This window comes from Cervus elaphus, chromosome 24 (genome assembly GCF_910594005.1).
Source record: "Cervus elaphus chromosome 24, mCerEla1.1, whole genome shotgun sequence".
In the NCBI taxonomy this organism is placed as follows: Eukaryota; Metazoa; Chordata; class Mammalia; order Artiodactyla; family Cervidae; genus Cervus; species Cervus elaphus.
In genome coordinates this window covers 69,508,799-69,535,198 of record NC_057838.1, presented here as the reverse complement: position 1 = coordinate 69,535,198, position 26,400 = coordinate 69,508,799, and the positions used below count along the sequence as shown (strand labels likewise).

The window sequence follows — 26,400 nt, the reverse complement described above, 5'->3', positions numbered from 1 at the left end:
GAGCACACAAAAGCCCAGGCGCTCCTCCGCGGGGCTCGCCCAGCCGGACTTAGGCCGCCGCAGCTGCTGGGGGCTGCTGCTTCTCGGGGCTCCCCCAGGGGTCCTCAGGCGGAACAGGGGCAGCCCCGGCTGTGCTGAGTCGGGGGGGCCCCCGGCCCGTCATCCTGGGGGCCTTGAGGCCCGGGGCTCTTGACAGCCGCTCCGCAAGCTCCTTCCAGCCGGGTCCCCAGCTCCCAGCGGCTGCGTCGGCACCTGGAGGGGCGGCAGCCCCGCTGCCTGCCTGACCCAGAGTGGCCGAGACTGGGAGGACCAGGGAGGTATGGGGGGGCGTCGCAGGTGGGCGGGGGGCAGATGAGAAGCTCCAGCCTCTGTGCCGGGTCAGTTGCGTCCGGCGGAATCCCCCGTGAGCGGAAACTCACCACGCCGCCACATGGCGTGCCCGGAGCCCGGCTCTGAAAGGCGGCGGGCAGAGACTGACAGGCCCGCCGCGGTTGCCTGGGTGACGGGGACACACAGATGAAACCTAACATGGGACCCTGATGACAGCCGCTCATTGGCTGCCTGGAGGGGACTCCCGTCGCCAGCGGGGTGGGGCGGGGGTGGCTGCTGGGCTGAGGGGCCGTGGCCAGTGGAGCGCTGTTGGGCGGGGTGGGGGGGGGGGAGTCTGCAGCCCGGGACTCGGTGGCGTGGGCATGACACGCAGAGCCTCTGGGCTCCTCCTGGCAGGTCCGGTGTCTGCTCCGGACGCCCCGTGGCCCTTCCCCGCCCTCCAGACACGGGGACCTCGAGACGTCAACCCTCTGTTGCACGTGGTCCGCTGCCTGCTGCCCTCAGAACAGAGGCCGAACTCCCGCCTGCCCAGCAGCCCGCAGGGCCCTGGCTCCCACTGACCGTCTGACTGCCCCCCAGGCCCCGTCAGGCCCCCCAACCTGCCCCCTCGGCCAGCGCTGCCTGCCCCGCGCTCCTCCCCACCCCAGGTCCTATGGCCGCCTGGAGGCCTCCCCCGCCGTCGGAGCCCCTGACGCCCACCCTTGCTGTCTCCTGACATCCTATCCTCCCAGCAGATCCCGTAGATTTTACCTCCTTCTCTCAACTGCTGTGCGGGCATCCTGGCTCCACCTGGCCCAGCGCGTGGCCCACTGCGGGCACCCAGCGCTTGCTGCAGGAGTGGAGGGTCTTGTAGCAGGGTGGAAGGGTCCCCCTGGGCACGCCACACTCACTCCGCCTGCTACTTGGGGTACCAGGTTTGTTCAATAAAGGTCCCACAGCATCCTTGTGAGGAGACCCCATCCCTGCATGTGAGGGACAACATCCCGGCCCATCTGCCTCGGACCGGAGCTGGTGCCCCCAGAGTGCTGGGCATGCAGGACCCATGCGGGCTGCCGGCGTCCCAGGGCCTGATCCCAGCTCACACTGCCTCCCCGAGCCCTGGCCTCCATCATCAGCAGACCAGCTGACTCGAGAGCACCTCTCTCCCTCCCCCGGGTGAGTCTGCCTTCACCGGGTCCGCAGGGGATGCTGGCCGGGCCTGGAGACGTGCGGGCTGCACAGAGGGGTGGGCGACAGTACAGGCCCATAGACGCCCCGCAGAGCACCGGACAGCCCCCAGGAGTGAGCGCCCCGCAGAGCACAGGCCGGCCCCCAGGAGTGAGCGCCCCGCAGAGCACAGGCCGGCCCCCAGGAGTGAGCGCCCCGCAGAGCACAGGCCGGCCCCCAGGAGTGAGCGCCCCGCAGAGCACAGGCCGCCCCCAGGAGTGACCCGGCCCGGCGGCTCTGCTGAGCGGCTGTCGGAAGTGCAGCGGCGGACGGCTGGAAGGGAAGGCCTTCGCGACGGCTCAGTCGAGCCCCCGAGGCAGGGGTGGGCCGCGTGGAGCCTGGCGGGGGCTGGGCATCTCCAGGCTGGCCAGGCCGTACGGGGGGGGGGGCACTGTGGGGAGGGGCAGGGCCCGGAATGCCACTGCAGGCCGGACTCCCAGGCACCCCCGCCCCTCCCCCAGTGGACATCAGCTTCCCTCTCACGCCCGGTGGAGGAAGCCGGCTGCGCCTCTGAAAGGAGGCGATTCCTGGCTGGGACCTTTGTTCCCAAGTTCCCAGGCTGTGAGCGGGCCTCCGGGGCACCAGAGCCCGAGGGCCCACTTTCTCAGGGGCCCCCACAGAGCGGCAGAGCCCAGGGCACCGCTGGGCAAAGAGGGCCAGGCGGGGTGGGAGGCGGAGGGGGCAGTCCCGGGCTGGCACTAATGCCCCTCTGGCCCCCGGATCTCAGCCTCCTCATCTGAGAAACGGGCCCGCTGCGCCGGGCTCCACCTGTGTCCCAAGGGGGTGGGGACACACCGTGTTAGCGCCTGCCGATCCTCCGGATAGTGCGTCCTCCCTCACCCCTTCCTTCTGGGGCCTGTTACATGGCACCTCCTCCAAGACACCTTCCCTGACTGCCCTCCCATCAGTATGCCCCCTGTGTGAGTGTGTGTGAGAGTGTGTGTGTGTGTGTGTGTGTGTGTGTGTGTGTGCGTGTGTGCATGTGAGTGTGCGCGTGCGTGTGTGCGTGTGAGTGTATGAGTGTGTGCGTGTGGGGGGGTGTGCGTGAGTGCATGTGTGTGTGCAAGTGTGTGTGCGAATGTGTGTGCAAGTGTGTGTGCGAGTGTGCGTGTGTGTATGAGTGTGTGTGCATGTGTGCGTGTGTATGAGTGTGTGTGTGCATGTGAGTGTGTGTGTGAGTGTGCATGTGTGTGTGTGTCTGCGTGTGCTCAGCCATGTCACACTCTTTGCAACCCCACGGACCAGAGCCTGCCACACCCCTCTGTCTGTGAAATTTTCCAGGCAACAGTACCGGGGTGGGTGGCTGTTTCCTTTCCCAGGGATCGAGCCTGAGTTTCTTGCATCTCCTGCGCCAGCAGGCAGACGCTTTACCACTGGGTCACCTGGGAAGCCCTCAGGAGGCGCTTTACCCTTCTTTCCTTTGCTTCAGGGCGCTTGTGGACAAACGCTGCTGCTGCCATCAAGCGCTCAGCCACTGCAGAAGCCCCTGGAAGATGCGCCCAGAGGGGATTCAGGATGGAGGAAAACAGGAGAGACGCTCAAGACGTTAACTGTCTCAGAAATAAACTCAGAAGCCCTGAGTCTGGCACCTCCCGCGCCTCAAAGCACGTAGACGAGCCCTAAGGTCATGAACGTGCTGCGTCTGTTTTCTGTGATTAGAGTCGTCTTTGAGGTTACGCCACACTTTTTCCCAGGAGAAGCCGATAGAAGCTGCCTCCTCGCTGACCTCCTGGGGACAGTCCCGAGGTTAGAGGCCATCTCCTGGGCTACAGTCCTCAGCAGGGTCCAGATGAACCACAACACGCAGCTGCCGGGTTATGCGTGCTCCTCCAGTCCGCACACGCGTCACCACCTGACGTACCATCTTAAAACCTCCTCTCTCTGCCGGGCTGCTCCCTGAGACAGTAGCCGTGCAAAGGCAGCGGGAGGGGTCGCTGTGGTTTCCCACGCTCCCGGCAGCTGCGGTGGCTCAGAAAATAACGTTTGGGGCGGGGGGCCGAGGGGCCCTGCTGTCTTTGCTCCGCGAGGGCGCGGGGAGGGGGTCGTGGCCCGTGGGGTGGAGTGTGACCAGCCTCGAGGGCCGGCGGTCACTGCGGCCACTTGCTGACCGCTACCGCGACCACGTAGGTGCCAACGCGGGGCTGTGGCCCTGAGTGCGTGGGAACCCACGTGCAGAGGGACAGTGGGAGGGTGTGAGTGCGGAAGGGCGGCAGGGAGGGAATGTTCTGGAATTGTGTGCGTGTTGGGGAGGGGGTTGTGGGCGAGGAGTGTGCTACGGTGTCAGGCGGAGTCACACCGGGATCTGGGTTCGAGCCCCGGCTTTGCTCACTTGGATCGTCCTGAACAAGCGCCGTGTGTGAAGTGGGCGGAGAGCTCCTCTCGGCCGTGGGGCGGTGGGACACGGCCCCAGAAGCGACAGCTGCTCCCCCTACATGTGCTCTGGGTGTGGCACGGCCGTGCGCACGTCGGCGCCAGTGTGGAGACGTGAGCGGACCACCCCGCCCTCCGCCCCACTCTGCGCCCCTGCGGGTGCCTGGCGCTCCGGGAAGCCGTGCCCCCGGGGCCTCGGGGTCGGAGCCGGTCGCTACAACCACCTCCCCTGTGTCGCCCTGCTGAACGGACCCAGGTCCGGGCGCACGGCCCCTCTCACCGAGCTGAGGCCCCGGCGGGGCTCTGCGGCAGCCCCCCGGCTCGCCCTCCCGGCCCTGTGGCCCCATCCGCTCGCCGGGGCCGCACAAAGCCCGCCCGCTCCCGGGAGCCGGCACCTTGGCCCACTTCCGGTCACTTCCGGTCACTTCCGGTCACGCCTCGCGCAGCACAGACCTCCCCCCGCCCCCCGCGAGCCCCCCGCTCAGGACCCGCTGCGGTCCTGCTCTCTCACGCCCGCCTGCTGCCCCATCCAGGGGGCTTCCCCTGCACCAAGTGTCTAGACCTTTCTCCTGAAAACGTCTCACAGAAACATCAAGACGCAAGACCCTCACGCCAGCCACCCCCACAACCTCCGCCAAGTGCAGCGCGGAGCGGAGAGCAACCGGCAGCTTCTCCCTGGGGCTGCAGCCCTGGTCGTCATGGGAACCGCAGCGGCAGACCAGCGCGCGGGGGACCACCAGCCCTAGACCGCTGAGGAGCTGCGCTCAGCTGGGATGCTGGGGGACCACCCCGGTCTGCAGGGGAGGTATCGGCACTACCTCTGCCCCTGGGGGCATTTTAGTGACAGTTGCAGTCCCTGACGGGCCCCTTGGGGCCCACACCCCAGGCACTGGTGGGGGGAGCGGGCGGGGCTCTGAGCAGGTCCACAGTGGACGCGTGGACAGTACCTGTATCGGTCAGTGGAGAGGCAGCTTCCGGTCTCCAGGGAGCTCCTGAGGCGGCAGAAGTGAGACAGGATTACCAGCGACCCCCGATAACCCTGCCCCTCCCCGCGGGGGCCCATGCCAGGGTGGCTCAGGCCGCCGTGGGGAGGCCCAGGTCAGCTCCAGGGGGGAAGGCCTCAGGTCCCGCATGCAAGAAGCCAGGAGCGTCCTTTCCCTCTGACAGGTCAGTGGGGACACTGCCTCGCACCCGGGCTTCCTGTTCAGCGGGGAAGCGAGGCCCGAGGTCCCTGCAGGGTGGCCCTCTGCAGGCAGGGCTGCATCCGGGTTGGGGGAGGCCTGGGGCTGCCCACGCGTCCCCGGCCACAGAGCACCGCTTCCCAGCACGAGCTGGCCTGTGCCTCCTCACCGGGCTCTCACCCTTGTTGCCCCTGCAACGTGCCTGTCACTCTGCCTCAGGGCCTTTGCACCTGCGGTTCCAGCCCCCTCACACTCACGACCCTCGGCTCAGCCAGGCCTTCCCTGACTGTTAAGAGCGGCTCCCCAGCCCCGGCCCCTCAGTAGCCTCACCGCTCCCCATGCTCCTTCAGAGCCCACGTCAGAGGGGCTGAGCCGTCCATCTGCATGTTCATTGCTGTCTGCCCGTCACAGTCCCCTTCTGAAAGCAGGGCCTTGCGTGTCCGGCTTGCTGCCCCACCAGGGGGACCAGTCATGGCCACGACGGTGCCTCCTCTGATCTGTCACCCGCTCCCAACGTGGCCGGAGGTGGGGAGGGTAGTCGGAGGGGTGGGGGCCCTCCACCGCCTGAGAGGGAACAGGCTCCAGGATGGAAGATGCTGCGTATCCGACGCTCTGGGGCCAGGCAGCCCCAACACTGGGTGTGTTTGCCCGAGACCAGCCCATCCGCCCCGAAGAGGCCCGGGCACCACGGGGAGGGCCGCCTGCCCCACGCCGGAGCCTCGGCCACGAGGTGTCAGCTCTGGGTCCGGGCTCCGGGCGAGCCTACCTGGGGTCAGACGTCACCCCACCCAGTCACACAAACTGGTACAAGCGCCTCTCCCAGCCTGCGTCCTCATTTGTGAAACGGAGGAAGAGGATAAAGCTCCTGCAGGCAAGTGCATCTGAAACGTCGTGTCTGTTGGCCCTGCCCGGCGACCACGGCCTTCAGGCTGGGGGCGCCCACGAGGCGGGGCCAGATCCCCAGCATGGTCTGGCCCGGCCCGGCGGCCCTGGGGAGCGGCTGCTGGATGCAGGACGTGCCCCTGGAGGCCGTGTCCTCAGGCCACACTCCGTCTCCGTTGCCACAGTGCTCCCCAAGCCAGCAGCCCTCCCGCCCTGGGTGCCCTGCAGGCCTTTTCCCCACCGAACGCCCAGACATCCAGGGCATCTGCTGGGAGTGGCCTGAGCCTGGCACCGTGGGCCCAGCCCTTCTGGGCCACCGCTGGGCGCCCACCACGGGTCATCTGAGCTCCGGCCTCGTCTCCCGTTCTGCGTCCCCCCTCTGACTTGTGATTCGGCTACTCCAGGTCCAGCGAAAGCATCGCTGGTGGCCGGACGCCCTGAGCCGCAGAGCAGATTCCCTAGGACCGTCCCCAGGTGGCCCCTTCTCCAGCCTCCGATGAAGAGACCGCAGGCGGCTCCCCCGCCCCTGGACCGGGAGTCTTGCCCCCAACTCCGGGGCTGCACACCATCGGCCCAGCAGCTCTGCCTGTGTCCACAGGCCTGGTCGGGGTCGGGCAGAACAGAGGCCATGGGCAGTGTCTCAAGAGGCCCCCTCGGGCACTGCCCTGGATGGTCACCATCCTGTGCCCACGCTGGGGTGGACAGAGGCGTTCTAGGGTGGAGAGGGGCTGGCCAGGCAGGCCTTCCTTCGCCCTCCCAGGCTGGGAACTGGGCTGGGACCCATTCCAGGAGAGGTGAGGAACCTTGGTCCCTAGGAAGCCCCAAGTCCAGACCATCGCCCCACCCGGCCGCTCAGACATGGATGAGCCACGTGAGGCAGCACCAGTGTGACGTGTCGGGGAAGCAGCCACGGGCCGGGGTTCCTGGAGCCGAGGGCGGCCGTGCCACAAGCCGAGGGGCCCGCTCCCACCCCAGTCCTGCTCTGACTACATCCTGAGAACACGGTGCCACCCGGGTGGGCCACAGAGAGTGCTGAGCGCTAGGTCCCGCCTCCAAACACGTCCTCGCCTAAACGCTGCGTGACCCTCGCGAGGCACATGGACTCGTGACCGCTGCCCCTCTTTACAAACGCTGACCGTGCAGCTCAGGGGCTCCCGTACCTGGGACACCATTCCATCACCTCTCTCTTGGTCCTGCAGCCAACTCCTATTCACCCTCCAAAACCCTGCTCACGTGTCAACGCCTTCGGGCAGACTTGTCCACTCTGTCCCCCAGTCAGACTCCGTCCTTCCCATTCTCCTTGCTCCCTCCTTCCCTATCCCCTCATCTCTCTCCCCCTCCTCTAGTGACGTGAGCGTTTTTGAGCAGTTCCTATGGACTGGGCATTGGTCGACCAGTGTCACGTCAAGCGGCCTGTCGTGACACCCGGGACAGAGGTCCGGAAGGAGGCACGCCCCGCTCCAGGCAGCAGTGTCTCCCACCCGGGCCCAGCCCAACTCCCCAAGGCTCCCCACTCCTCCTCACCATGTCATGCCCATCCTGGGGGGCCCTTGGCAGCCTGACCCCCGGGAAGCCCCCCTCGCGGTATGCCACTAACCCGACAGCCCAGCTGGGTCGGGCTCTGAGTGGGGACCGTCCCCCCTCTGCCCTGAGCCCGGCCGGGTCCACGCAGCCTTCAGAGCCACGGCCTGAGGCCCACTCCGCCCATCACCCTCCCCCCGATCAGCCCAGCGGCTGCCGGGAGGGCCACAGCCCAGTGCCTGGACAGGGAACCCACGGCCTGGGACATGCTGGGGCCCCCCTGTGCCTTGGCTGCCCCCTGGGAACGCAGGGTGGTGGTAAGACAGTCGCCATGGATAAGCGCCCAGGAATCCAGAAGATGCAGGGCAGGCAGATCTGCCCGACCACACGCTATTGCGGGACCGCATCCCACGGTGCTCAGGGGGACGCGAGAGCCGCAAGGTGAATTCCAGGGCCTAGAGGGCTGGGCTGCAGATGCCGGCTTTGCCACGGGCCAGCGGTATGGCCGTGGGCAAGTCAGTGAGCCTCTCTGTGCCTCAGTTCACGGCCCTCTTTCACCGTGCTGAGGAAGATTAGATAGGCTGCTACGTTTACAGCACTGGGAAGAGTGCCAGTCAGCGCTCCATAAATCCAGCTGTGACCAGCAGAGGACCCCAAGCAGCAGCATATTACGTTACGGATCAGAGGAAGGTGTGATACAGATGGACACAGACGAGCTATTAACGTGCTGTATTAACACACCGACTCTATGCAGACAGACGCCTGTTTTATCCACATAAATAAAACCCCCGTCACGGTCACGGGGGAAACAGGGCCTGGGGGCGAGTTGTCCTGGGTCGTGGGCTCTTACTCAGGGGTGGTGGCCCCGGGTCCAGAGCCGTCTGCCCTGCTGGGCCTTGCTGTGCCCAGGGCTCAAAGGAGCTCAGCGGGCCCCGGGACCCGGCAGGCTGGGCCAGCCAGACAGGGCTCCAGCCCGCTCCCGCCTCCAGTGCGGGCTCGGGCAGACAGCCGTTCCAGCCACCCCTGCACACGGCGTCGTGTCCTGGGGACAGTCCCCTCCCTGCAGCCCCCGCCCCAGCCCTACTGGGCCGACTCCGCCGCAGGCCACTTCCTACCCTTCAGAGTAAACTGGCCGCTCCAGTCCTGTTCCCTGCACGGCTCCAAACAGCGCCAAGCCACCTACCAAGTTCACCAACCGGGAAGACAGCATGTGCGGAACGTCAGGAGAGGGGCCCCTGGGTGTGGGGAGTGGGGGGCAAGGGCAGTGACCGGCAGGGCCCGAGGGGGCTCCCTGGGGGGCTGTCCGACTTCTGCTTGGGGGTCTGGGTGCTGGCTACCCGAAAGTGTTCCGTTGGTGACAGTTCAGCTAGCCGTACACTGGATTCCAATAAAGATTTACACTAAAAACGAAACAAAAAATGCCTGGTTCAGCCCCAGCCTGCAGCAGCAGGAAACACCCAAGTCCTTGCAGCCGGTGGTCATCCCCTCCCTGCAGCTGCGTGGCCTTGGGGAAAACCCTTCCCCTCTCTGGCCTCGGTTTCCCTCTGCCGAGCTTCGGGCCCAGGCTGTGCAGTAGACACACGGGACGCGTCTTAGAAACACAGGACTGAGATCTGGGCCCAAACCCAGACCGCTCAGTCCGAACCTCTGGGGTTGCGCTCCTAGACCTTGCGTGTTGTTTTAAGAGCTCTTCACTTTGAAATAACCCCTGGTTCACAGTAAGACGTACCCCAGCCTCTCCCACTAACACTGAACATGAAGACAGGCTGCCCGCCCTCAAGCCCTCGGCAACTGCAGCTGCCCAGACAGCCCTGCCACACGTGCAGCCTTGGGGGCCCCCCACCTACGACGAAGTCCCCGGACCGCCCACCGCAGGGCGCTCACACCCTCCCCTCCCTGCGGAGCCACGCCCCCTTCTCCCCCAACCCGCGCCCCCCACGCCCCCCATCTGTCCATCACCCCGTCATTTCAGGGTGTGAAACAAACAGAACCACACAGGACAGAACTTCTCAACACTGGCTTTCTTTTTCACTCCGTGTAATTCCCTGGAGGTTTGATTCCAACCGCTCGTGTATCAACAGTCCTTTCCTCTTGACAGCTGGATAGCATCCCACCACATGGACGTACCCCGGTCTGTTTATCTATATCCCTCCTCCCCTCACACGTCCTGGGAAGCACGCTGCGGCAGGTTCTGGGCCGGGGGCTGTCAGGGACAGAACTGCCCTGAGCCTTCTCCGACGGGTCTCGGTGTGAACCCAGGTCTTCCTTCCTCCGGAACAAAGGGCGTTTGGGAACAGTGCATGTGCTCTGAGCCCCCCAATGAGCTGTCCCCCCGAGGGGCCGCACCCTGGACGTCCCCAGAGGCCGCGCAGGCGGGACCCGGCCCCCCGGCCTCCTGGCCCCACTTCCGGGCGTTCTGACAGACAGGCGGCGACACCTCGCTGTGGTTTCAGCTCGAGTTTCCTGACGGCTCCTGGCGCTGACCGCGGCGTCACACACCCACCCGCCACCTGCGAGTCTCGTTTGGGGAAGGGCAGGTGCCCCTGTGTTTTCTCACAGATCCCCAGATGCGTCTAACCCGGAACCGGCCAACTCCCCAGGGCCCCCCGAGTTCTAGAAAGTTCTGTCAGGTTGAGGAAGAACACCCTCACCGGTGTGAGACTTCTTCCGGGCATGCTGTGCTTTCTGGAAGGGCCTGGGCGGGGGTCCCGGCCGCCAAGGCTCTGAGCTGGAGGGTGACTCTGTCTGCTCCTGAGAAGGAAAAGGGAGGTCGCAGGGAGCAGGGTCAGGAGGGGCAGAGGGCAGGCCCAGGAGCCCCTCCAAGCCCGCAGGGGAGGCAGCTAGCGGCAGGGTGGCTCCACACGCTGACGGGCCCTGGGTGCTGCGGTTATTTGTGGAATTTACCTCCATTTCCAGAGGGGCGGGCAGGCTGCACGCCTCCGTCTTACTAAAAAAGAAACGCGTGCCCACTGCACCAACTGCAGGAAGAACAGCCAGGCACAGGGAGGGAGACCGTGCCCGCCTTCCAGCCCCAGGCGCTGCGGGGTCTGAGGGCGGCTCAGGGCCCGGCCGCCGCCTCAGCGTGAGCCCGACGGGGATCGGACACAAGAGCACGCTCTGTTCTGCAACCCGCGCTCCCCGCCCGCCCTTAACACCGCACGTCTTCCAGTCGTCAAACACTCCTCCGCTTCACCCTCGGAAAGCGGCCTGGAACCCCGGGCACACCCCCAACGCCCTCAGACAGGGCGTCGGCCTCTGTGTGGGTGGCGGACACGGGTGGCGGACGCGTGTGCAGGACCCAGCCCTGGACTTTCGGGGTCACGGGGTGGGATGCGTTCTCGGCTCGGGGGCAGGCCCATGGGGCAGGACGGGCGAGTCATCCTGGCCGCCCCCGGGGCTCCTGACGTTTCTGTCGCCCCTGAGCCCCCAGGCAGCCCCTGGACAGAGCACGGGGCCGGGTGGGGCTCACCCCTCACGCCTGCCCCGAGTACAGCCCCTTCTCCAGGGCTCCGGGGCGGGGCGCAGAGAGGGGACGGGTGCCAGGCTGCCCTGAGGGCCCGTCCACCTCCCCGCGGGCAGGGCCGCTGCCCCACGCCGCCCCCCGGAACTCGTCTCAGCCCCAGGCTCCTGCTCTGTGGAACTCCACGCGGCTCTCGGGAGCCAACGGGGCGGGGACCTGGGGGGCTGCCACGAAAACCAGCCTCCGCAGCCAGCTGCCCTGCCCAGGCCCCCAGCGCTCGGCCTGGCCCCCCTCGGAGAAAGCCACAGAGGCCCTGCCCGCCCGCCCGGCCTTCCTGTCCTGGCTCTGGGCCTCCGACAGCCCTGCCCGCGGGCACACAGGGTGACTGTCCTCGGGCCGGCCTCCACGCCCTCTGGCCTGCCCGGAGTCTGGGAAACCCTCCGCTGCCCAGGGAGGGGTGTCCCCGCCCAGGCCCCTGGGCCTCAGGACAGCGGTGTGGAAAGGGAGCTTGGGCGGAGGGCAGGGCCCCTGGGTGGCATCCAGCAGGAGCACCATGCCCGTCTCCAGGAAGGCGGCCACTCCGACCAGGTGTGCCAGACAAGCAGGCCACAGCGGGGCTCCCCTTGGCCCCTGGTCAGAAGAGGCCGCGGAAGCAGTGACTCAGAGCCCAGGCCTTGGGTCCGCGGGGCGGGGTGCAGGGGGTCAGCAGGCCCAGGGTCCAGCCTTGTTCAGGGGAGGGTCCCGGAGGGAGCAAGGCGGGACACACGGGGCGCTAGGCTGGGAACCTGCCGCAGGACGAAGCTTGGACAGGGAGCCCCCTGGCCGCCCTCACCTGCCGGGAGCACCCATGAGACCCCAGCTTCTGTGAGCCCGAGGCTCCCACCAGGACTCGTGCTGAGGCAGACACTGGCCGGGGGTATGGGGCTGCTGGCCAGGGTGTGTCCAGCCTCCCTGGCTGCTGGGAGTGGGCTGAAGCCTTGCCACGTGGCTGGGAGCCTGGCCGGACCTGTGGCCTTGGGTGTGGAGTCTGGGTGCCCCGTCCTGACACCCCGGACCTGGTTCGCTGACAGGCAGGGAGCAGAGATGTCTCAGTCCAGACCGGCTGGGATGGGGGTCAGACCGTGTGGCACCCTCTTCAGACGCTCCTCAAGTCTGCCTGGGGAGCTGTTGTAGCCCCACTGTACAGACAAGGAAACCGAGGCTGAGACAGGCTGAGACCTGCCTGAGGCCTCCCAACAGCCCCACCTCGATCCTGACCTGGGTCCCTGTCCTCTGCTCCAGCGTCCCCACCATCTGCAGCTGTTAGGCAGCTGACCCCTAACCAGGACATCCTGACCCCACTCACCCTCCACATCCTGAGAGCGGCCCTCCACTGGGGCGGGGGGTGGTGTTCCATCAGATCCCCAGAAAACAAGCCAACTCACGCCCAAATCCACCATCTTATACACGTTTCAAATAAGTACTGCATGGACTTCCCTGGTGGTCCAGGGGTGAAGAATCCGCTTGCCACTGCAGAGGACACGGTTCAATCCCTGGTCCCGCAACTAAGATCCCACACTCCGCGGGGCAGCTAAGCCACGGAGAAGACAGTGCAGCCAAAAATAAATTAAAGGGGAGGGTGCTCTCAAAAACACAACAAAAAAAGATGCCCAGGGGAAAGTCCCCCTCCCAAAGGTCCCGCGTCCACCTGCCTCCCAGGGAGGCTGCTGCCCCCGGGGAAATTCCGGGCCTCCCCACAGAAATTCCTAGGTCAAACAGAAGCAGTCAGGAACACCCTGAGGTCTGACTCAGGGGAAGGGCGGCCCCCTCTTCCACAGCCCCTCGGGTGTGGGGTGAAGGGCAGCCCCCTCTCCACGGCAGGGCGAGGCTGGAGGACCCTGCCTGGCCAGAGGGCACAGTGGACCCCATGGGTGGTGCAGGCCACCTCCCCCTCCAGGTCCGGCCTGCCCAACAGCTCTCCCGGCAAAGAGCCACGCTCAGACCCACGCTGGCCTCACACGGCCAGACACACACACACACACACGATGCCTCTCGACTCACACGACAGCACCGTAAACCAGCTAGGCTGTTGCTGAGTCGCTAAGTCGTGCCCGACTCTTCGTGAACCCCTGGACTCTGGTCCGCCAGGCCCCTCTGTCCATGGGATTCTCCAGGCAAGAACACTGGGGTGGGTGGCCATTTCCTCCTCCAGGGGATCTTCCCAACCCACAGATTGAATCTGTGTCACCTGCTTGCAGATGGATTCTTAACTACTGAGCCACCTGGGAAGCCCATTAAAAATCAACTATATTTCAGTTTTCAAAAAGAGACAGCTTCCTGCCATCACACATGCACATGTGTGCATGGCACATACGTGTAAACGGCACATTTGTGTAGACAGACCCTCCCGTGAGCAGCCGGGAGCTCCCAGCTGGCCTCAGGCCTGGTCTCAGGGTCACGGCGGGCAACTGTCAGGCAGGGATGTGTCCCCAGGGCCTGCGCTGGACGCCCACGGTCAATGATACTCTGCCAAAGTCTTTCCGTTTGCATTTGCCTCCCTTCCTGCAAGCGAGCTGTGTTAATGCACTTAGTTAAGTGAAAACTAAAAATGAGGAATATTTCCAGAACCCACTGGGTCTGGGTGTTTCCAGGTAAACCTAACGGGGAAATGGAAGCGGGGGGTGTGGGGGCGCTGGGAACAGTGAGGCGTCTGTGCTGAGTCTGGGCACCGGGCACTTGGCCCCCTCCTTCCAGATGCCCCGGGGCAGTGCTGCTCACAGCGGACATCCACCCTGCAGAGGAGTGAGCTGGGCGCCCTGACTGCGGGGCGGATGGACCGGGCGGCGGCTGGGGAGGGGAGGGGACGGGGGCTGAGTTCGCACAGCTGCCCGGGGACCCCGCCCGCAGGTCCGGCCAGGCTCCCAGCCACGTGGCAAGGCTTCAGCCCACTCCCAGCAGCCAGGGAGGCTGGACGCACCCTGGCCAGCAGCCCCATACCCCCAGCTCCGGGGGAGGGGCCTGAAGCCTTAGTAGGTGCCTGCAGGCAGAGTTGTGGGGGCGGGCAGCCCCAGACCGCCGGCCGGGCTGGTCCCTGGACACTCGGGGAGCCCTAACCCACCCCGCTCTGTTCGGCGGGAGGAGGAGAGCTCAGCCTGAGGGCTGCGGCGCGGGGCCGCCTGTTTCGGGGGCACTGAGGTGCCAAGACGCCCGGTCCCCACGTGTCTGCTTGTGCTCGGGACGCGGGGAGCTCTCCTGGCAGGCGGAAGGCCTCGGTGCCCGCAGCCCCCGGGGCGGCTGTGGCCGCAGAGTGGAGGACGTGCCTTTAGCCAGCGGGCGGGCTGAGCCCGGGGGCGCAGGGCCCAGTGGGCGGATGGGGGCGGTGTTGTGGGGGCCATCGCAGCCTCTGACCTCCCCTGCGGTCTGCACACACATGGAGCTGGTGGTCCCCCGCCCCGCGGCCCCTCGGGCAGCTCCCACACCGGGGGCCCGTCTTCATGGTGGCAGGGCCACCAGCTCCGACCCGCGAGCCAGGCCCTGGGCTCCGTGGCCTGCAACGCCTGCGACGCCTTCCTCGCCCCTGGCCTGGGCCTGCCCACAGCAGGCACCCCGGGCACTGTGCCCCACCAGCCGCTCAGACTCCTCGCTTTCCCCATCGCCCCCACCTCACCCGGCCTGTGCCCAGCGAGGGGCACCTTCTGGACATACTTTTGGATGAAAGGAGGAGAAAAGCAAACTTCAGGCCGAAGGTGACAGCGCGGGGCGTCCCTCACTCACGGACGATGCGGCTGCCCCACCCTGACCGAGGCCCGGCCCCGGGGCACCCAGCGGCAGGCCGGGCGGACCCACGCTGGCCACAGTCTGCTGGGAAAGCTGGGTCTGGAAGGACAAAGGTGGGCGGTAGCCGGCATGTGAACACATGGGAGTGAGGGGGTGGGGCAGGGATGGGGGACCCCGAGATCTGGGGTGAGAGGGGTGGACGCGGCCATCGGGGAGGGTCACAGCCCCGCTGTCCCCAAGCCCAGCTCCACACCCGACCTTCCACCGGGCACCCTGCGGACTGCCCGCCCTCTCTGCCGTCCCGCGCCTTCTGCACCTGGGGCTCCCGGCCTGGACAGCTGGCCACGGGCTGACGGCCGGCTAGGACACATGTCCGGAGCAAGGGCAGGATGGAGGTGGGGCTGCTGGGGGGCAGGGGGCTGCCTACAGGCTCCGGGGGTGGGAGGCTCCTGAGGCCAGAGGACGGAGGGGGCGTCCAAGGACCGAGACGTGTCGGTGGAGCCCGGGACCAGCCCCGCCCAGGGCTCTGCGGGGAGCTGCGTGCTTCCCCAGTCTCAGGCCTCCCACCCGCGGGCAGCCCCCGGTCCTGCTCGGCCTCCAGGGCGACTGGGAGCCACGGCTGACCAGCACGGGGGTGCGGAAACCCCCGTCAGCACCCCCTCCCCGGGGGGACACCGCTCTCCCCCCAGCACCCACGGGCTCCCTGCGGTCCATCAGGAGCCAGGAACAGCCCATCTCCTAGACGGGGACACGGGGCCTGGCCGCCCCCCCAGGGAGGCTCAGCACGGCCCCCGGGGTGGGTAGGGTAACCCTCCCGCAGCTTCCAGTGGAAGGATGGGACATGGATCTGAAACGGATGGTGAGTTTCCCTGGATAACACACAGTGCCCCAGGCCGCTTTGGGGCTTTTGAAAAGTATTGAGTATATACCACTGGGGAGAGAGGGAAGGTGAAATAACAGGAGTAAAGATTCTCATTTAAAGGTCCCAGCTGTCTAAGCAAGAGGGAGATGGGAAAGACTTCGGGGCGGGGGGTCATCAGCCAGATCCCTAGCGTCGGGGTCCTGTGGATTCACCCGACATGAGCAGCCGCAAACCCTCTCCTCCCCGCCACCGAGCGTGGAACTCGGGTCTGCGACTCCAGGCTGTGTGCTGGGGCCAGCCTCCTGGCCGAGCGCTTGCCTCCAGGGCACCGGGCTGTGTGCGTCGCCCCGCGCTGAGCTGAGGCCGCCAGCTCCGCATGCTGCCCTCTGACCCCAAGCGTGACCGGTGGGCTGTCTCCAGCCTCAGTTTACTGCCCTCCCCAGAAACACACCCGAACCCCGTCCTGATCACACAGTGCAGTGGCTGAGACGGAGCTGACCCCGTCCGCCCGGCTCCAGGCCTGGCCGATCACCACACAGCCAGCCCCCCTGGGCATGGAGGCGGTCTCAGGAAGACCATGAACCCCGGGGCTGACCAGCGGGACCGGAGGGGTCCTGAGAACACACCCCAGGCGGAAGGCAAGGAGGAGACGGCCACGAGAGTGTGGAGCCCCCAGACCCCCAGCCACACTGAAGCCTGACCCCAGGCTGGTCACCGACAGTGACTGTTAAAACCCCTTCTGACTCGAGTCTCTGACCTTTGCCACCCGGAGACTTCCGGTGGGTACACTCCCGCCCCGCTGGTTCCCTTACCCTCCCCAGGGCCGTGTCTCTGAGGTCCCAGCCTGCCCCGTGCGCTTAGAGTCCAGGGGAGGAAGGGGACGAGGATATATGTAAGTACGGATCCGCCCTGCACTTTACTACATCACTGAGTCCTTATCGCCACCCCGCAAAGTTGCAATGATTGACCCCACGGTACAGAGAAAAGCCCCGAGGCTCAGAGAGGTGAAGCTGTCTGCCGCAAGCCACACAGCCACTGGGCGGCAGATGAAGGGGTCCATCCAGAAGCTCCTAAGGCAGAGGCAGGTACTGGAAATCACGCTGATCACCTCAGCGCCTCGGCCCCCACTTCTCCTGGGCACAGCCAGTTTCGGGGAGCTCCTCCGAGTTGCCCTGATTGCTCAGCAGCCCCAGAGCTGGTCGGGGACTGAAGGCCAAGGATGGGGGATCGGAGGGACTCGGGGCGCCTGTGGCCGTGGCCCCTGGACCAGAATCGGGAGCGGAGCACACGTGAGCAGATGCGTGGTTATCCCGGCCCGGCAAGCCCGGCAAGAGCCAGGCTGATGACAAACACGCCCCTTCCCTTATCAGCCATTCCAGACAGACGCAGGGACTGTGCTGACGATGGGTGAAACCGACGAAGCCAGTACGACATCTTGCAGTTAGCCACGCGCCAACCGCCGCGCAGAGCCAGGGGCTGTTCCGACGGGACCCTCTCCCGGGGACCCCAGGGGTCAGGTGCGCCCAGGACGGGGAGCACAGGGCATCTCAGGCCCCTGGAGCCCCCAGGTCCCCACCTCATCGCCGGGAAGTTGGATAAACAGGACGGAAGGGCAGGCGCCCCCGCCGGGTCCATCCGGCGAGCCTGGCCTTCAGGTCCGGTGGGGCCCCGAGCCGGCACCGCGCCCGGGCTGGCTTCCGCCCCGCGGCCCCCAGCCCTGCCATCTGTGCCGCGTCCACGTGCCAGAAGCCGACCCACCGCGCCGTCTGCGTGCAGTAAGACAGACTCAGCGAAGCCCTCGCTTCCCTCACCTTTGAGTCCTAGCAGGCTGTGCTCACTTCAGTCTCCAAGATGGCACTGGGAGGAATAGCCAGTGTGTGTCCGTCCCAGCTCTGGACCCGGGGGCCGTGGGTGGGAGAGCCAGGCCCGCATGAATGCTGCGCTGGTGCCCGGGGCAGGCCTGCAGGCCCAGGGCAGCCCTGAGGTGGGCGGGCAGGCGGGGTCCCAGCTCCGGGTTGGGGTCTGCAGAGGGTGGATGAGACCCTGCTCCAAGGTCTCCAACTCGGCGCCGGGGGCCAACCAGGCCTCAGCTGGCAGCTCAAGGGTGGAGGTCAGTGGGGTTCAGCCTGGGAGACCAGGGATCTAGGGGTCCCTGTCAGGGAGGCCTCGCACGGAGGGGCTGAGACGGGGTGGGGGTGGTCACTGGCCTTCCTGCCCCACAGTCAACAAGGGTCCAGCTCGTCAGACCCAGCACCTGCCCCTGGCCTTCGTTTTCAATTAAACTTTTAATTTTGAGATTAACTGTAGATTCACCAGTAGTTGTTAAAAACAGCCCGGAGAGATGCTGTCTGCACTTTGCCCTCTTTCCCCCAAAGGGAACGGCCCTGCAGAACTTGAGGACAACGTCTCCATCTCGATGCCGACACAACCGTCCACCATCTTAGACTTCCTGTCACACCTACTCATGTGTGTGTGTGTGTGTGAGTGAGTAATCGCGTGAGCGTATTCAGTTCCATGCACTTTGATGTCCGGGCTCACGACAAGATGCACAGTAATTCCACCCCCACAGAGAGTCCTCATCCACCCCCCGCCCCCATCCTTAGCACCCAAACCTGTGCTGACCCTTCTCTGGTCTGAAACGACCTCCATAAGTCATATCCTCTCTCTCCACACACGTCATGAGACAAAAACCAACAGACGGCCTCAGCCGTAGCAGCAGAGAGAAGACAGGGAGGCTGGTCACAACGAGGCGGCCGGCCCGTTAGCGGTGGGTGCGCGGGGACGAGGTCAGTCTCCCGCCCCTCAAGGTGACAGCGGCTTCGATCCCAGGCGGACGCACGGCCTGGCTCCCGAGCCGGCGGCCACGAGGGACGCCGCCCTCAGTGACGCGAGGCTCTGCACGGCGGCAGCCCTTGGCAGAGCTCCGGACATATCAGCGTCTGATCTTCCCGCAACTATGAGGAGAGCAGCCGCGTTCCTGGAAAAGCCGCTGGATGTGACGTGATGGCCGCGGGAATGCGTCCAGCGGCGGAGGCGTCTCGTGGAGTGAGGGCTGGGCCCAGGTCACTCCCCCGAGGGTCTGGGGAGAGCCTCGCGGGTCTCGGGGGAGTGGGCTTCCCCGGCCCGCCGCCCAGACGCCTTTCCCCGTGTCTGCCCCGAAGGGCGCCCACGTGTCCGGCAGCCCCCGCTGAAAGCCCACGGCACACGGTCCGCCCCGCGCTGGCGGCTCCACCTGTGTCCGCCTGCTTCTGGGCAGGGCCGCTGTCCCCAGGGTGCAGCGCAGGCCCCGTGCCGGACAGGCGCTCACAAAGGGGCCAACGCAACAGATCTGGACGGCCGGCCGGCCCAGGACACACAGGCGGCCGGGAGGCCTGGCGGGATCTGAACCTTGGGTGCGCAGGGCCAGTCCTTCCCACACCCCTGCTTCTGCTGTGGCTTTGCTTCCTCCATGGAGGCCACTCTGCCAGCCACCAGTCAGGGTCACCCACCAGAGGGAAACTGTCGCCTCCTTCACGGGCTGGAGGGTCACCCCACCCCCTCAGGGGGCCCCAAATCCGGAACTGCAAAGCCGAGACTGGAAGCTCCGCTGGGTGTACCTGGCTGGGTGGTTGAGTCTCTTCAGTATTGCAATGCTCACATCCGCGCACAGCACTTCCCCAGAGAGACCCCACGAAGCTGGACACGGCGGTGGCCTCGGGTCCGAGGAACCGGAGAGGGGCTGACTTTGCAGTGTGTGCAGACGTTGCCGCACCACGGCAGTACATGATCTCTCAGTTACATGGATAAACCAGGAACAGCCAAAAAAGATGGAAGCAGGGATTACGCATGTGATTTAAAATTTCTGAGCACGTACTGTGTGCCAGGCACACCCAAGGACCCAGCTCCCTGGGCTACTTATGAGCTGGAGGACTGGGCTCTGGGCGGGGAGGCTTGAGCCCCACGTCCCTCCCACCCACCCTGCTCCGGGACAGAAGCTCCCGCAAAGGCGGCAGAGGCGTCAGCGGGCGTCCAGCGGGCCCAGGCCCCCCAGTCAATGTCGGGGGTCCTCGGGGCCGCATGGCCCAACGGCAGAGAAGGAGGCTGAACCTCACCACTCACAGCTGCCTTTATTCAAGAAGGAGTAAATCAAAACCACAATGAGGTGCTACTTCACACGATGAGAATTCCTATTACAAAAACAACCAAAAAACACAATGGCAAGTGTGAGCAAAGATGTGGAGAAACTGGAATCCGTGTGCAATGTTGGTGGGAATGTAAAATGGTGCAGCTGTGGTGGAAAAACAGTATGGAGGTTCCTCCAAAAAAGTTCAACAGAGTTTCCACAGGATCCGGGAATTCCACTTCTGGGCATACACAGAAAGGAACTGAAAGCCGGGTCTCGAGGATACACCGGCCTCCCCACCTTCACACCAGCGTTATTCACAGCAGCCAAAAGGCGGAAGCAAACGCAGGTGTCCAGAGACAGACGAACGGATCAACAAAGCGTGGTCCAGATGCACAATGGAATATTTCAGCCTTAAAAGGAAGGAAATCCTGACACAGGCTGCAAACATGGATGAACCTTGAGAACGTGCTCAGCGAAGTAAGCCACAGAAAGACAGACACCACAGGATTCCACGGAGACGAGTGCTCAGAGCGGCTGAATCCACAGAGACAGAGGGAGGATGGTGGGTGCCCGGGGCTGGGGCAGGGAAGGGGAGAGAGTGTTTCACGGGGACCGAGTCTCAGTCTGGGAAGATGGGAAGGTTCTGGGGACGGACGGTGGTGACCGTCGTGAAACACCATGAATGTACTGACTGCCCTGGACTGCACACTTAGAAATGGCTGAACTGGTCATTCTTCTGTTACGTGAATGTTACCACCATTTCAAAAAAGGTTATAGCTGACCTGCCTGGGCCGACACGGATGCCGGGAAACAGAGGCTGGGCCTCCCTGGAAGGCTCCCAGGCCGCGGGTGCCAGCAGAGGGGCTGCCCTGTGCAAAGGGGAGGACCAGGACCCAGGATTGGATCCAGGACTGGATCTCGGGGTCCGAGGGGTGGGGAGAAAGGGCACCCTCTGCCAGGGGGCCAGCACGGGCGCTGCCCACAGCACAGGCAGGCCTCGGCGTATCTGCTGTGCGTCCGGGGGACGATGCGCCCCCGGGGACCACAAGCCGTGCACGGGGCGGGGCGTGTGTGAGAGAGCCGGAATGTCCGAGCTCAGCGCCGACTTCCACTAGCTCCCGTCCCACACCCAGCCTCCCGTGTGAGTCTGCCCAACCAGCACCATCCAGAGCTGCCCCTGCCGCTCCAGATTCAGAGGACGTCACAGGCCCAGAGAGGGCGAGAGGCTGGCCCAGGGTCACACAGCGGGCCGGGGTGGAGCTGGAGGGCAGCGTCCGGGTCCTGCTCGGTGAGCCCCAGGGAGGGCCAGGGCCTCAGAGACCACGGGGCGGGGTGGACGGAGGGGAGAGAGAGCGGGAGCCAGTGAGCCGCTGGGCGGCGGGGCGCGGGAAAAGCGGCAGGCCCCGCAGGAGCCAGGCGGGCGCTGAGCAGCTGCCAAGGGCTCTCAGGTCCCGTGGGCGGAGACAAAACCAAGTGAGCCCGCAGGCCCCGCCCCTGCCGCACGAGGGGGTCTCAGCGCCCCGGGTGAGCGCTGGAACCTCGGCCACGCTCCAGCTCTGGGAGAGCACGCATGGGGGCGGGCAGGGCCCCGGGGCCGGGGGTCAGGAGGCTGCCTGGTGACGAGGCGCGGGGGCCCTGTCTCCCGGCTCCGCCTGGCTGCCCCCCGGCCCTCCCAGAAGCCATCTGCCCACCTTCTGGGCACCTGTCCCTGTCTTCGAGGGCGGGCACACGGGGCCTGATGAAAAGTGGGGGCAGGAAGGACAGACCCTGCAGGACGGCCGCCAGGCGGGCAGGGGGCGGCGCCGGAAAGCGCCTGGCGAAGGGCCGGCCTCCAGGACGCGCCCCAGCCCGGCCCTGGCTGGGTGTGTCCCCCAGGGCCAGCCGGGGGTCCTGCGCAGGCCTCCGGGCCCCAGACCTGACTTGAGGGTGGAGTCAGATGACAGGTGGGGAGGGGAAGGGGCTCTCCTACCCTGGCACAGAGCTGCCTGCAGACCACAGCCCGGAGCCTCCTTGGGGCCACCGTGGCCCCCGGCCAGGCCCGCCCCGAGACGGCCTGGGCTGGGGACCTGCCGCCCTCTGGGGGCCTGCCGCCCTCTGGGGTGCCCTGCCGCCCTCTAGGGACCTGCCGCCCTCTGGGGCGCCCCGCTGTGGGCGCCGGAAAGGACGACTGAGAGCCCTCCCCACCCCCACCTTCCCTCCACAGTCCAGCTCTGGAACCGTGGCCGCCCCCGCGGGTCAGAACCCTCTGTGGGTCCCATGGCCCCTGCCCGCAAGGGGGGCCCCTCCTGGGAGCCAGACGCCTCCTGTCCTGGCCCCACCCACATCTCGTCTCACCTCCGCTCGCTCACACATGCGGGGCATGGGCCAGACACCATCACTTTCAGCAAAGCCGTGGGAATCTCACAGAGCGGGGCTCTGGGGCTGCCCGTCTGGGTCCAATCCCCAGCGCCACCCCTCCCGGGGGCAACTGATTCGGTGACTCAGCTGCACTGTCTGTACAGAGGGGACAGGCACCCCCAGGGTCACCGTGAAGGTCAGTGAGCTAGTGCCTGCGGAATCTGCGACCCTAGGCCGAGGCCTGCATACCGGAGCGCTCGCCCCTCCCGGATCAGCCTGCACGCGCTTCAGCCTCCTGCCTGCTGCGGGGACGTGGGAACCCACCCCGTCTCTGGGCTGCCGTCCTGTCTGGCCCGCGGCACTCCGCGCTGACACCGTCTGTTCACGGCCTACAGGATCCCAGAAGCTACGTCTTACTGGGCTCCGTACCCTCTTGCGTCCCCGGTGGCTCAGCGGGAAAGAACCCGCCGGACGACACAGGGGACACAAGAGACCCGGGTCCGATCCCTGGGTCGGGACGCTCCCCTGCAGGAGGGCATGGCGCTCCACTCCAGTACTCTTGCCTGGACGATCCCATGGACAGGGAGCCTGGTGGGCTACGGTCCAGGGGGTCACAAAGAGGCGGACACGACACTCCTGTGCCCCTTAGCTTAGGGCAGCGCCTGGCCCGGGATCCATCACTCATTCACCGACAGAGACTTACTGGGCAATCACTACACAGCCAGTGCTTCCCGAGGTGCTGGACACGCCACAGCCAACACGCGGTCAGCGCCTCTGCCCCGGCACAGCTGACGCGCCAGCGGCCAGAATGGACCAACCAGCCTGTGAGCAGGACACAGTGCTGGGTGGGGAAGGCGCTGGGGAATGTTTTCAGGGTGGTGTCTGCCATCTAGAATGGGTGGCTCCAGGCAGAGTGAATGAATGAGTGAGCGAGCGGATGGATGAATTATAAAGGAGCGCCCCCGTCTCAGCGGCCCCGCTCCCCAGCAGCCCCGAGGGTCTCGCACACCCCCTACAAACTCCTGCAGCCTGACTTCCTATGTTCACAGAGCAGGAAGTGACGTGCGGTGTAAGTGTAGTTACAGTCGGGAGGGGGCCGACCTTAATTAAGACACCGTTAATTAAGCTTTCAGTGTAGGCCTGGCCTTGGTTGCTAACAAAGCTGATTAAGGAACCTATCTTGGAGGCTTCATGATTTCCCTATTTCATTAATAAATCTTCTCCCGCTCTCCCTGTCATCCACTGTCCCGCCTACTCAGGGCTGGCTCCGTCTGTCGGAGCTCCCGGGTGGGAAACTGTCCCCTCTCAACGACAGAGTCCAGATGCCCAAGTTCTCTTTGGGGCCCAGGGGGTGGAGGGGAAGAGGGCAGAGGACGGGGAGGCAGGGAAGGGGCCGGGGGGCCGAGGGCAGGGCTCCACCTGCAGCAAGTCTGTCCAGGTCGGCTGCGTGTGCAGCGCGCTGGGGGAGGGACGCACCGCCGAGCGTGGGGCTGGAGGCCGCCCCGAGACCTCAGTCAAGTGTTCTACCCCTCTCTGACCTCAGTTTCCTCCTCTGTAAAATGGGATCATTAACTCCCCCATTTCACAGCACGGGTGAGAACCACGGAGGCGAGGGCCGTGAGAAGCCGCGGAGCCAAGTCGTGCGGCTCTGACGGTGGCTGTGGCGGTCCTGGGCTGGGGCCTCCAGGCACCCTGAAAGTTAAGCATCTAGAGACATTCCATCCCCCACTCTGCAAGCCCAGGGCTCGAGCTGCAGGTGCCAGGAGAGCCCTGGTTCTGGTCCGCAAGTCCTTCTGCAAAACAGGGCCCCCCCCAACTTCGGCCACCCCCTCCCCAGTCTTTCTGCAATCTCTGGTGCCCGTGGGCTTGGAGGCGGCACGTGGGGGAGGCCTGGGTGTCCTGCTGCCCGACCTGCCCTCCCCACAGTCCAACCCCTCTCCTAGGTGAGTGGGAAAGACAGGCATGGTCGGTGGGCCCTGCTAGGGGCCGTGTGTTCCAATGCAGGCTCCTGGGCTCCCAGCAGACAGAGCGAGTCTGTACTGGTAATGGGGAGGGGTCCTGGAACTGGAATGGTAACTGCGTGCTCACAAATCACAATCGGGTAGGACTGGGCAGCGATGCCTAAGGGAAGAGGCCGCATCCGCAAACATCACCCACAGCTGAGCATCCAAATCACGTGGGGAGACCCGCAATGTTCCTGAGGCTGCAGCCCTCCCAGGACTCAGGATCTCTGGGGTGGGACTCAGACCCGGGAGTTTCAAAACGTTCCCCCATGATTCTAATGCAGAGCTGGGCTGAAACGCACCCCCAACCCCCCACCCTCCACACACACCTCAGGCCAGGGCACGTCACGTTTCCCAGGGATTTGCTGAGCCTCAGCTGTCCCATCTCTAGAATGGAAGTCCAGAGGCTGCTGCACAGATTCCCCCTCAGAGACCTCCCTCCCCCGGGGTTTCACGGCCCCTGAGACCAGAGGACTTCTCTGACCTCGGGCTCCCGGGCCGACGCAAAGGAGGCAGGAGAAAGGGGGTGTCTCGGGGGTGGTGGGGAGGCCTGTTCCCAGCGACAGCGGAGGTTCTGTGCCTGGGAAGGATTTACTATTTGTTTCCCAAAAAAAAAAAAGCAGGGACAGAAAGTGAGAAACCGGCGTGATCGGCTCCCATCAACAAACCAAGCCACGGGCTTCTCCACTTAAAAGGCAAACGAACATCACAGCAAACCACAGAGCCCGCCGCCTTCCTCGCCCCCGGGCCCCGCCTGGGCCTGCTGACAGCACAGCGGCAGCAGCAACGCCTCCTCCCGTCCAGCTCCGCGAGCGCGCGCGCCGTCTGGCCCGGGTGGAGAGCAGTGGGCGCCGCTTCTCCAGCTCCAGGGCCCTCGTCAAGGTCTAGGGGAGTCCGAGGCCTTGGAGTGCCCCCAGGGGTCCCCCCACATGATGCTCCAGGAACTCCCCACCCACCCAGGGCTTTCGAGTCCTGGGGACTGGGCCCAGCCTGAGGGCCCAGTTCTGCCCTCTGACCTCACAGGGTCTGAAGTCACCGCACAGCCCCCAAGTGCCCACGGCAGGAGGAGACTCACGGCCCCCAGTCCCAGAGGAGGGGTCCTGCAAGGCCAGAGACCCAGCTGCTGAGCCCAGAACGCCGCAGAGCCCCAGAGAACTGCGAGGGAAGCTGGCATCCTCATCCGACGTCCCAGGAGGCGCGGGCTCAGCTTTCCATAAATACCCGGACCCGTGATGTCACCGCCCCGTGAAGACTTTCACGGCCTCTGCCGCTGGCCCACGGCACACCTGGGTGGTACGGGGTGACACTGGCGATCCCCGCTCGGGAGGGCAGGCTGGACCTTCACCCGTCCCCGGAGGGCACGGCAGCCTGTACCCACCCTGACCTTCCTGCCAACCTTGCATCAGCCACGGCTGAAGGGCTGATTACGGCAGAGCCGGGCATGGGAACCATTTCCAAATGGACACAGGAGGGCTGAACCAGATGCCAACACAGTAGCAGCAGGTCCGGGGACCCTGTACGTAGATCTGGGGGGCGATCAGCCCTCAGAGACGGAATTTCACAGCCCAACAGAGTCCTGCTGACAGCCTTTCCGCCCCCCCCATCATCACCACCAACAAGCACATCCACTGCAGGGGACGAGTGCTGCCATCTACGCCTGGTGGCCAGCCCCCTCTGCAAGCCACCTGCACGGCAAACCCCCCTCCCCGCAGGGGGCCTGGGCTCCAGCTCCCAGATGGGCTGTGGCCCTTCTGGCCTCAAGTTCCAGGCATAAACCTGCCACATATACTCACAAATAGCGTCTTCTGCACGCCATCCTGTCTGGGGGGTGGTGGGCAGTTTTCCCTTCTCTCTCCCTCTCCAGCTGGGAAGGCTCTATGTGGTTAGAGGAGCAGGGCGATGCTCAGGCGAGAAGTGGAAGGGAATAAAATTAAATCGCGGGCGAGTCACATTCCCGGGGGTGGCGCTCTCCTCCACGGAGGCTGGAGCAGGAGCAGGGGGTGGCAGCCGCGGGCTCCGGAGGAGCCAGGCACGCAGGGCTCACGCGGTGCCCTGGAGCCTGCGAGGACGTCGGGTCACCATGGTCGGCAGGCTGGGCGGGGGCGTCGGCCTCATGGCTACCTGAGACCACCTCTGGCTTTGGCCCTGCTGCACATCCGGGGTGGCGGGGCGCGGGGGTTGGGGAGGGCTGGCGACGGGGGGAAACAGCATCCGGAGGAGGGGCCGGCGCAGAGGCTCCCCCGCGCCCCGGGAGCAACGTAGTGCGGGCCGAGCTGGACCAATCGCCGAGGCGCTCGTCGCCATGGCAACCGCAGCATCAGGCGCGGCCGCCCCGCGGCGCCCTCGCTGCAAAGTCACCGAGCAGGCGGAGAGCGTTCGAAACCTGG

At 65.8% G+C, this 26,400-nt stretch overlaps 1 protein-coding gene across 1 annotated transcript in view; it reads right to left on the bottom strand.

Annotated features, from left to right (window-relative positions):
• IQSEC1 (IQ motif and Sec7 domain ArfGEF 1) overlaps window positions 1–26,105 on the bottom strand; it is a 142,147-nt gene extending 116,042 nt beyond the window's left edge. The window contains exon 1 of the mRNA XM_043886880.1: window positions 25,807–26,105. Within this exon, the coding sequence (XP_043742815.1) occupies window positions 25,807–25,829 (23 nt within the window). The 5' untranslated portion in view covers window positions 25,830–26,105. The remainder of the gene's footprint in view (window positions 1–25,806) is intronic.
• Between the last annotated feature and the right edge of the window lie 295 nt (window positions 26,106–26,400).